The following is a 10,000-nucleotide window of genomic DNA, read 5'->3' on the forward strand; positions in this document are numbered from 1 at the left end:
TTAGCCGCCGGCTCAGAGACAGGCCTCAGTGACACTCTCCCGCCAAACGGTGGACCGTTTAAAGTCGGTGCCGCCGGTTACCGGCGGTAACTCCCGTTAACGGAGAGAAAGAGCCGTTACCTGTCTGCTTCTCCCGGACGGACGCCGCCATCTTTGATGTTGTTGGTGGTGACGAAGCGTCTGATGACGTGGCGCGAGCTGCCCCGTCAGAGAGGAGGGAGGCGGGAAGAGGTCTCACTCTGATGATGTTTCCGGAGACAAACACACAGTCAGAGAGAAATTAAAGGTCAAAACCAATCAAACTATCAAAATGTCATCAACGAACCCTCCTAGCATGGAAGCTGACTTTTGTCCACAGTTTCTCACCCCACAAGGCTTTCCTCTGGAATAACAGCATCATAATTAATATTATAAGAAATAAATCCTTATTCTTGCTAAAATGGTTTGAAAGAGGTATCATCCATATCCTCCCAATATGTTGTCTTATAAACGTTTTATATCTGTAACTCTATCCCAATAGAGTTAATTCATCTTATAAAAAGCCACTTGAGTTACAGTGAATATAAACCAAGTCAACCTGAGTGGAACTGAACTCACAGACAGAAAGTGTGATAATAAACATATTTGCCAGTGTTTTCAAGTTTTACTGGAGGTCCCAAATAGAGGACATCACCTGGAGAAGAGCTTCTCCCCCACAAATATTGCATATCTAACAAGGCTAAAGAAGTACATTTTAAAATACTGCATAATATATTCCCAGTTAGTAGTATTATTGCTAAGCTTATAGATGTTTTATTGTGATATATCTAAAAAGTTTTGGAGTGATGTTGAATCTCATTTTTTTGCTGCTGCTAACTCTGTCTACTCTCTTACCCTTAAAGATGTTATTTGCTACTATGGTAACCCAGAAGATAATGCTCTTGAACACCTGATGAACTTTGTTATCCTATATGCAAAATTCTTTATTCACAAACACAAATTCACAAAATCTAAATTTGCTCCTTTTCTCCTGGAACTGAGCTCTTTGCTTAAATCTCTGATTTTGTTGAATAACAAAAAATGTAATACCTTACTGAGTCATTATGAAAACCTTTTACTTCAAGCCCGTTTGAACTATCTATTATATTATTAATTTAAATTATTATTTATTTTTTATTTCTTTAATTTGTAAATCTTTGATTTGTTTATTATTTATGTCACCAATGTGCTGATTGTTATTGTTTACCTTGTAGTTTTTGTACATTTAAATTTTATTTAAATTTAAAAAAAACCGTCAGTCAGAGAGGAGGGAAGCAGGAGGAGGTCTCACTCTGCCACAGTTTTAAGAAACCAACAAGGAAATAAAGTTGTAATTATAATAGTATAATAGTTATAATTTAAATAATTAGTCAAAGTGGTAATTCTGTAGTAAACACAAATTAACAGCAATATGTACGTAAAGTGTAAATATGTCATTTTTAGTATTGAACTATCTATTATAAATATAGTTTCAGTTTGCAATGATTGCCATGTATTAACTGTATTAACTGTATTAACTGTATTTACTGTATTAACTGTATTTACTGTATTTACTGTATTAACTGTATTTATTGTATTTACTGTATTAACTGTATTTACTGTATTAACTGTTCTGTGGTCAGGTTTTGAGTCTACCTTCCAGGGACAAATGAGCTGTTAGCTAACTCTGGTGCAGTAACTTTAAACTGTGCACTGTCCCTGCAGACATTAACAAAAATTAAATAAAAATAATAAAAAGTCAAGAAAATCAGACAGAAAAGAAATCAGGACAAAAACAGTTTGTTTCTGTGTTTATAATCCACAAGAAGAGAAAATAGAGGCTGTAAAATAAGCATTCAGTAAACAGGAAGGAAACCCAAAAAGATAAATAACAAGAAGGAAAAGGTTCAACAGAAATCAACTCAGGAAAATACAATTACCTGAAAAACTGAACAGACAGAAAGAAAAAGACGTCAGTATTAAACTGATTCTGCACGTTCTGCAGCTGCAACACGAAGTGAACAGATTCTTACACTTTGTAACCAAATCTCTTCATTTTACCAATTAATAATGACATAATTATGTTTTTTCAATGGGATTTTAAGGCTATACTGAATAAATGACTGGGCTGTAATACATTGCAGTGTTTCTAACAGTTTAAGTTTATAAAATGAGACCCATCCATTCGTTAAATCTCCAGCAAAATGTTCTTACCCCTAAAAACTGTGGAGATAATCACTTAAAAGATCATACTGCATTATAATCCATTCATTTACACATTTATCCACCAAAAAGTTAAGATGAACCCTGAATTTGCCACTTAAATGAAAGTGTGAGGTTATGTGTGTGTCTTACACACACTGCTCATTCACAAAAGAAAAGAAAACATGACAGACAGAAAATCTCAGCATCAATAAAGGCTTAAAAAACAAAGTATGTGCAATAAAAAAGTAGCTCTTATAAAATCAGCACCATCATTTTTAAACTAGAAAACATAGAAAGATCCTCACATCACAACTGAGCTGAATGTTTGAGGAAAGAGCAAAAAAAAGGTTTAAAAAAGGCAAATTTAAGAGGATTTGCTTTGAAGTTTCTCAGTTTCAGTTCAGCTTCGCTTTGGCTTCACTATGGAAATATTTCATGTATCAGCTTCATTAACGAGTGAGACGACAGCACCAGGCAGGGGAAGATATTATCACGCTAATGCTCAGATATACAGATATACACATTGTTAAAATGACACAAAAACACACTGATGACAGACAGGAAGCTGCTCAACCTTGTGTTGTGAGGATACGACGGACAACGAGCCTTCAGCCTCGCTCACAATGAATCAGTTGACCATTAACTAACAAATGTCTACACTTTTCTCCTAAATGACGGTAAATCCCAAACCTCCTCTGGCTATGGTTTCTTATTATATTAATGTTAAAACGAGCTCTGTTTCATTAATTAATAGAGATTCCATCGAAAACAACGTGTTACAGGTGGAGCTTTGCATTAGATCCTGTACAGAATAACGGACTGAAAAACCTGCCTCAGTCGACCCCAAACGAGTAGTGTAATTAATTACTTTCTACTGAGAGTAATCAAGTAATTACACATATTACTTATTTGGAGTAAGGACCCAACAGCGAAGGTCCTGAGGAATATCATAAACAATTTAAAAACAGAGATGGCTGGATGTGATGAAGTAACAAGCAGCTGAGATAAAGCAGCTGCTGATATTCTGTGTCTGCTCATCAAACCTCGTCCTCAGACAGAGACTGTATCCGCTCACGGGAACGTAGACGCATCGCTACAGGAGCAGAAACGCCTCGACGAAGAGCGCTGGGGAAGAACAGCTGGAGCGAGAACCAATTCACTATACCTGTACAAAAACTAACTGAACAGCTGTTCTAGGAAATGACTGAACCCTTTTTAAAGAGGTGGAACTATAAAGCTCTTCAGCAGGAACCAATGGGATTGGAGCTGAGAGTCTCAGACAGGAAGTCACTGAGAGACGCAACATGAGAAAATATAGAATATAACAAGACCCAACTGATAGAGAAATAATAAGAATGATGGCGGTTGCATTAAATCATCCTGCTCATTGCAACAGAATAACAATAATAATAATACAAATAATAATAATAACAATAACAATAACAATAATATATCTGCAGATGAGAACTCTGATGGCACTGACAGGTCTTTACACACTGGGGTTGTTTCTTGCGATGAATTTGAACGTCAATATTTTGTTGTTTTGTCACAATGGCTTTAATATTACGCAGCGAGAGAAAGTAACTGTGTTTGTTCGATTGTTCGGAGCTTTCACACCGTCGATAAGAGAATCAGTCACATTGTGAGGAACCCATCGGGTTGTGGAGTCCCGTTTTGAAGCCTCCAGTTTGGACTTTATGGTCATTGCCATGATAGTTAGTCGGAACCAGCGGAGGTCACGTACCGCGAGTTGAGCTGCTCTCATTGGCTGCTCAGTTTCGACTCGTCCGTAGCAGGAAGTCATTTCTCCATAAGACTGTACGGTGTCAGTTTATATTGCAGCCAATGGAGCTCCCCCTGCTGGACATTACATAGAAAGCAGGTTTAAGATACTTCTGTGGTGGCATTTGACGTCAGCTTGCTCTTGTGGTGAGCGGCATCGTTCCCACCACAGCCGATGTTTCCACTGTGGTCTCAGGTGAATTAACTACACATTCACTCTAAATCCTCAAGTTCAAGTTCAAGTAGAATTTATTTTACAGAAAATTCATCTTCTAGTGAAAGTGTTGGTTGAAAGTACGATTAGCTTCGCTGTGCAGGTATTAATCAACCACAGCAGCAGATCTGATCATTAATTAAAGCTGTTTGTATGTAAATGTATTCAGGTTTACGCAGGCGATCTGAGTGAGTAAAATGTTTCAGGATATTTGATCATTTTAAATCATTTCCAGGTCTTTCAATGACTACATATCTAGGCCCTAAATTTCCAGGTTTTCCAGGTGGCTGTTTTCAGTAACCAGGCTTCATTCAGCTCCACCTCGTTGACCATGTTTGGAGTCCGGACTGCTAAGATGGCGACAGCCAGATTTGACCACACTGAGCTTCACAGCCCTGTGGGGGGGGGGTCACAGAGACTGTTCTAATGATAAAGTGTGTGGTGCAACTTCAGGTGTGTGTGGGTTTCATTATTTATTTTGAATGTGTCGGTGTGCGTATTTCCTGTCCATTATCCGTCTCGCTCCCGCTGTGTAAAGACCTTTAATCGTCACCTGCCTCGTTTAGAAACTGATTTCTTTTTTTAAAAAATATCTTTGAATGTAAATCCTAAAATACTTCCTGCAACGTCCTCCGCTAACTCTCTGTGGGGAGGAGGTGCACGTGGTGGCTGATGGCCTGCTCCATGGAGCTTTTGAAGGCCTGGTAGGAGGAGGTGACAGGCAGCAGGAGGTGTTTGGAGTTGGGCTCCCTCTGAGGGAAGAGCCCCTCGTCCCTCCACTCCGCCGTCTGTGGTCTGACTTTTCCTCGCTTTCCTCCTCTTCCTCTTCCTCCCCGCTCCTCCTGCTCAGCTCCTGGTGGGGAGGAGGTGACAGGGTGGAGGAAAGAAATGGTGGGCGGGGGGAGGAGGCCAGCGGCTGGGACCTCCTCAGCTCCTGTGGCGAAGTGAAGGAGGTCCTGTAGGGAGATGGAGCTCCTCCCAACTGAGGAGAGGGGGAAGAGGAAACAAGAGAGGAGGAGAGAAGGAAAAGAGATATAGGAGACGGGAGGAGAGAAGTAGAGAAGAGGAGTTTAGTAGGAGTGTAAACATTGACACATTTTTGACAAATGAAAGATGAAAAAGAAAGTTTTGACAAATCTAAATTTGAATTCTTTACATGAACGACAGAAACACAATAATTATATAGTTCCTAGTTTCAAAGAGAAAAACATTCAGTTTCCATTTCCACCAAAGAGCTTTTTGTCCCTGCTCAGCTTCCATCCTTCCTGCTGCTGTTATAAACTTCATGTTTAATTTTTTTTTACGGTTTACATCTGAAGAGCTGAATCGTCTAGAAAAGGACTTCCTGTACCTTCACACTCCAGCAGGAAGTGTCTCCAGAAGGTGACGACGGGCGTCTCTCTGTCCAGTCTGTCGTCCTGCTGCGAGAACTCCACAGTGAAGAGCTGACCGACCGTCTGAGCCGAGAGCCGAACCGCCGCTTCACAGAAAACGCTGCAGAACGCCGACGGGAAGAGCTGCACCTGGATTAAAGGACAGTCGCTGTGAGTGCTGGGAAATCTGATAAATCTACAGTGGGTTCAAAACTGGAAACTTTAAATCACCTGATCAAAGACGCCCAACGTCCGCAGACCCTCCCGAAACCTGGAGGACGAGTTAGAGCAGTTGAGCAAACCTCGGTCAACATGCTATGTGCTAGACATTTAAAGACGGTTCAGTCTCTGCTCACACACACTGATTATATATGTCTCTCTGTGTGTCTCTACCTCTGCAGTGGAAGCTGCATCCTGGTGATCAGAGTGAAGCTGACCAGATCTTCCACCAGAACATCTCTCTCCTTCAGGCTGCTGATTGGTCGGTTGCAGCCGGCCAGCTCCAGGTACTCCCAACTAGCCGCCGTGACTTCTTTCAGCTCGTCTAAAGACTTTGCCTTCGCAATCTAAAATCAGCCATTGAATCAATATTCTAGCTGCGGTTATAAGAATGTAATGCTGTTAGTATTGTCTGTAAGGTTTGTTTCTTTTACTCACCCTGCTGACTTGGCGGGTGGAGTGTGTGTCCGGGGTCATGTGTGCGACGGTGAGCGGCCAGTTGGGCGGAAAGTTGAACAGACACTGGTAGAGAGCACGAGAGAAGAAGCCAACAGGAGGACCGCCGTGGACCAGAGAGAGAGCGAGCAGGCAGCCGACGTCAAAGTACAGGTCCTCACGCAGAGCTACACACACACACACACACACACACACACACACACACACACACACACACACACACACAGAATTATTAAATCATTAATCAATCTAATAACGTCAGACAATCTGATCAAACTCCCTTTAAGAAATATCACATTTTAACAATTCCTAACGTGTTCGTAACAACACGTAACTCTAGAAACACGAGCTAAAGGCCGTCATATGTCCACAGTCTGACTGTCAATACAGGATCAATATCATCCATAAAGATACAGTGTATACTGATCAATATCATCCATAAAGATACAGTGTATACTGATCAATATCATCCATAAATATGATAATAATAATAATAATAATAATAATAATAATAATAATAATAAAATAATGATTCATACCCTGAGAGTCCAGTGCCAGGTTCTTGGATCCTTCTGGACCCTCGAACACCACAGAGTCCTGGATCTGCTGCAACAGCAGCTTCAGGAAGCCCTGCCTGGCTGAGTCGCTGTCCTGGAGGCTGCTGGGAAACGAAGTCCGCTGGTGGTCTTTGAACCTGGTCAGAGCAGATATTGCTGATAATGAGGGGACTGGATGAAGATGAAGAGGACGGTGAGTTTCTCGTCCACTCACCTGACAGACAGAGTGTGCGTGGGGTCGAAGTCGGTCCTCCTCACCAGCTCCACACCGGCAGCCAGAGCCCGATCCCTGCGCACCTCCACCTGGACACTGAGGGGGCGGAGCTGAGCAGCCAACGCCTGCAGCAAGTCCTCAGGTGACCCAGATCCTACAGGTAACGACGGTCTGAGAGAGGGAGACAGACAGAGAGAGAGAGAGTGTGAGACAGAGAGAGGCAGAGAGAGACAGAGAGAGTGAGACAGAGAGAGAGAGAGAGAGGCAGAGAGAGACAGAGAGAGAGACAGAGAGAGAACAGAGAGAGAGAGACAGAGAGAGAGAGAGACAGAGGTGAGACAGAGAGAGGCAGAGAGAGACAGAGAGAGAGACAGAGTGTGAGACAGAGAGAGACAGAGAGAGAGGCAGAGAGAGAGAGAGACAGACAGAGAGAGAGAGACAGACAGAACCTCTTACAGCTGACGGAGGAGAGGTGCGTTAGGTTTGTGTACCTTTTACAGCTGACGGAGGAGTGGATGGGGGACAGGTGGCGTTTGGACAGCAGACTCCTCCTCTGACCTCCCTGAGGAGACGCAACCAGGGAAGCTGGAGGAGACGAGAACGTGGTTCACATAAAAAAAACTATTCAAACATAATATCAATAACTTTAACAATAACAGTCAACTTAAACTAAATATTCCTTAGTTTTATTGATTATTGATTATATATACGTCGGTTATATGATTGATTATAAAACTATAGATTTGAAATATTTCTCAATTTGTCAAAATGTTATTTGAATGTATTCAATAGAGTTGTGAATAAGTCAGTGATCACAAAGAGATACTGATGAAATGTGTTTTTAAATGAGGAAGTTTGATCCAATCGATCAATCAGACGATCAATGACTCAGACCTTTCCCGTCCGTAGTCTGCGTGCAGTCGCTGCAGGCCCAGTCGCTGGTGTTCAACTTCAGCCCAGAACATTTCCTGTGAGTCCCTCTGGATCCACACAGCCGGCAGCGAATCACCTCAAACCAACTGACACAAACAACAACAACAACAACAACGATGAGGTCACAACACAGATTCAGCCTATCTCTATCTAATCTAATAAAGATCGCAGTCCGCTGCGTCGACGGCGTCTAAAGTCGGAACCACAACATAAACACACTGAGTAGAGGGTTAGCAACAGCTAGCTGTACGCTGTACCCGGTTTTGGCGGAGTGTGAGCGTCCGTCGGTGCAGAGGCAGGCGAGAGCGTCACAGCGGTTATAAACCTCCAGCAGCTCTGAATACGCGTTCGCCTCCAACTCCCATGAAGCATCTCTGCAGACAAGAACACAGTGAATTCATTCTACCCACAATCCCTTGCGTTGTCTGTGCAGCCCGCTCCCGTAGTCACGGTGACGTTACCTCTCGGGGATGTATATTCCCATCCTGAGCATCTCCTCCTGGAAGTCGTCCTTGTTGTTACAGAGAGTGCACCTGAAGAAGAAGAGGCCGGCGCTGTGGGCCTGACGCTGACACACAAACACACACAGGTCAACGGAGCCGCACACACCTGGAGACAAACATCTGTACAGCTGCTGGTTGACAGTGAGCGGCGCTACCTGCACGCAGTCTCTGTGGAACCAGCTGGCGTTGCAGGACGGACACTTGAGGACAGAGTAGCAGAGGACGGGGTCGATGGCGTCCAAACAGACGGAGCAGGACTGAGGCAGGCTGAGGTCTAAACCCACACACAGAGACTGGGTGGGACTGTGGTCCGGACAGTAAGACCTGGACACACAGACGAGGGTTTCAGGTTGACAGTGCAGCCACAGAACAAACAAACTGTTTACTGTTTATTGTTTACTGTTTATTGTTTATTGGGCACTCACGGGAAGAGTCCGGTAAACTGAGAGATGAACTTCTGTTTCCTCCCGCAGGGGAAGTGGATCGTCTTCCTGCAGCTCCGAACGTTACAGCCGACACACGCTCCCTTCTTCTTACAGCAGCAACACGTCTGAGTAAACAACAACAGACAGTAAACAACAACTGACAGTAAACAACAACACCACAGTAAAAAAACAACACCACAGCAAAACAACAACACCACAGTAAACAACAACACCACAGTAAAACAACAACACCACAGTAAACAACACCACAGTAAACAACAACACCACAGTAAAACAACAACACCACAGTAAACAACAACACCACAGTAAAACAACAACACCACAGTAAACAACACCACAGTAAACAACAACACCACAGTAAAACAACAACACCACAGTAAAACAACAACACCACAGTAAACCAACAACAGACAGTAAACAACACAGTAAACAACACCACAGTAAACAACAACACTACAGTAAAACAACAACACCACAGTAAACAACAACACCACAGTAAAACAACAACACCACAGTAAAACAACAACACCACAGTAAACAACAACACCACAGTAAAACAACAACACCACAGTAAACAACAACAACAGTCCGTCCTGTTTGTTGTGTTTAAGATAGAAACTCACCAGTCGAGCCGACCGGCGGATCTCCTGTTGGATGTCGTCCACCAGGAACCCGAACACGCCCTCGTCCTCCTCTCCTCGCTGGTAAACGCCGCAGGACGTCAGCTGGAACAGACGGAGGACAACGCCGTCACTCAGAACCACAGACGGTTCTAGCAGGTCGTACCTCGAGAACATCGACCTCAGTAAACAACTACATCATCATACTGATGATGTCACCAGTTACACACACACACACACACACACACACTTACCAAACAGAAGTAGTGGACGGAGAGTTTGTGCTCTTTAAGTGTAACTTTTTCCCCAAACATGGCCGGATCATCATCACTGAGCCTGCAGAGAGCACAGCCTACACACACACACACACACACACACACACACACACACACACACACACACACACACACACACACACACACACATCTCATCAGCTGATAAAAATCCATGTTGAGCATCTGAAATTACACTGATATCAGAA

General features: G+C 43.1%; 2 protein-coding genes across 11 annotated transcripts in view; both read right to left on the reverse strand.

Moving 5' to 3' along the window:
- scfd1 (sec1 family domain containing 1) overlaps nt 1-249 on the reverse strand; it is a 32,735-nt gene extending 32,486 nt beyond the window's left edge. The window contains exon 1 of the mRNA XM_051398956.1: nt 121-249. Coding sequence (XP_051254916.1) covers nt 121-151 — 31 coding nt within the window. The 5' untranslated portion in view covers nt 152-249. The remainder of the gene's footprint in view (nt 1-120) is intronic.
- Nucleotides 250-1,795: 1,546 nt separating this feature from the next.
- Nucleotides 1,796-10,000, reverse strand: part of g2e3 (G2/M-phase specific E3 ubiquitin protein ligase) — an 81,542-nt gene continuing 73,337 nt past the window's right edge. For all 10 annotated transcript variants that reach the window (XM_051398937.1, XM_051398944.1, XM_051398942.1 and 7 more), the window contains 15 exons: nt 9,774-9,871; nt 9,523-9,624; nt 8,879-9,003; nt 8,609-8,777; nt 8,412-8,518; nt 8,208-8,324; nt 7,912-8,036; nt 7,509-7,602; nt 7,018-7,188; nt 6,786-6,940; nt 6,229-6,413; nt 5,965-6,137; nt 5,803-5,842; nt 5,550-5,721; nt 1,796-5,180 (listed from right to left, as the gene is read on the reverse strand). In XM_051398937.1, coding sequence (XP_051254897.1) covers nt 4,834-5,180; nt 5,550-5,721; nt 5,803-5,842; nt 5,965-6,137; nt 6,229-6,413; nt 6,786-6,940; nt 7,018-7,188; nt 7,509-7,602; nt 7,912-8,036; nt 8,208-8,324; nt 8,412-8,518; nt 8,609-8,777; nt 8,879-9,003; nt 9,523-9,624; nt 9,774-9,871 — 2,180 coding nt within the window. In that variant the 3' untranslated portion in view covers nt 1,796-4,833. The remainder of the gene's footprint in view (nt 5,181-5,549; nt 5,722-5,802; nt 5,843-5,964; nt 6,138-6,228; nt 6,414-6,785; nt 6,941-7,017; nt 7,189-7,508; nt 7,603-7,911; nt 8,037-8,207; nt 8,325-8,411; nt 8,519-8,608; nt 8,778-8,878; nt 9,004-9,522; nt 9,625-9,773; nt 9,872-10,000) is intronic.

The sequence above is a fragment of the Dicentrarchus labrax genome, unplaced genomic scaffold (assembly GCF_905237075.1).
Source record: "Dicentrarchus labrax unplaced genomic scaffold, dlabrax2021, whole genome shotgun sequence".
Classification (NCBI taxonomy): Eukaryota; Metazoa; Chordata; class Actinopteri; family Moronidae; genus Dicentrarchus; species Dicentrarchus labrax.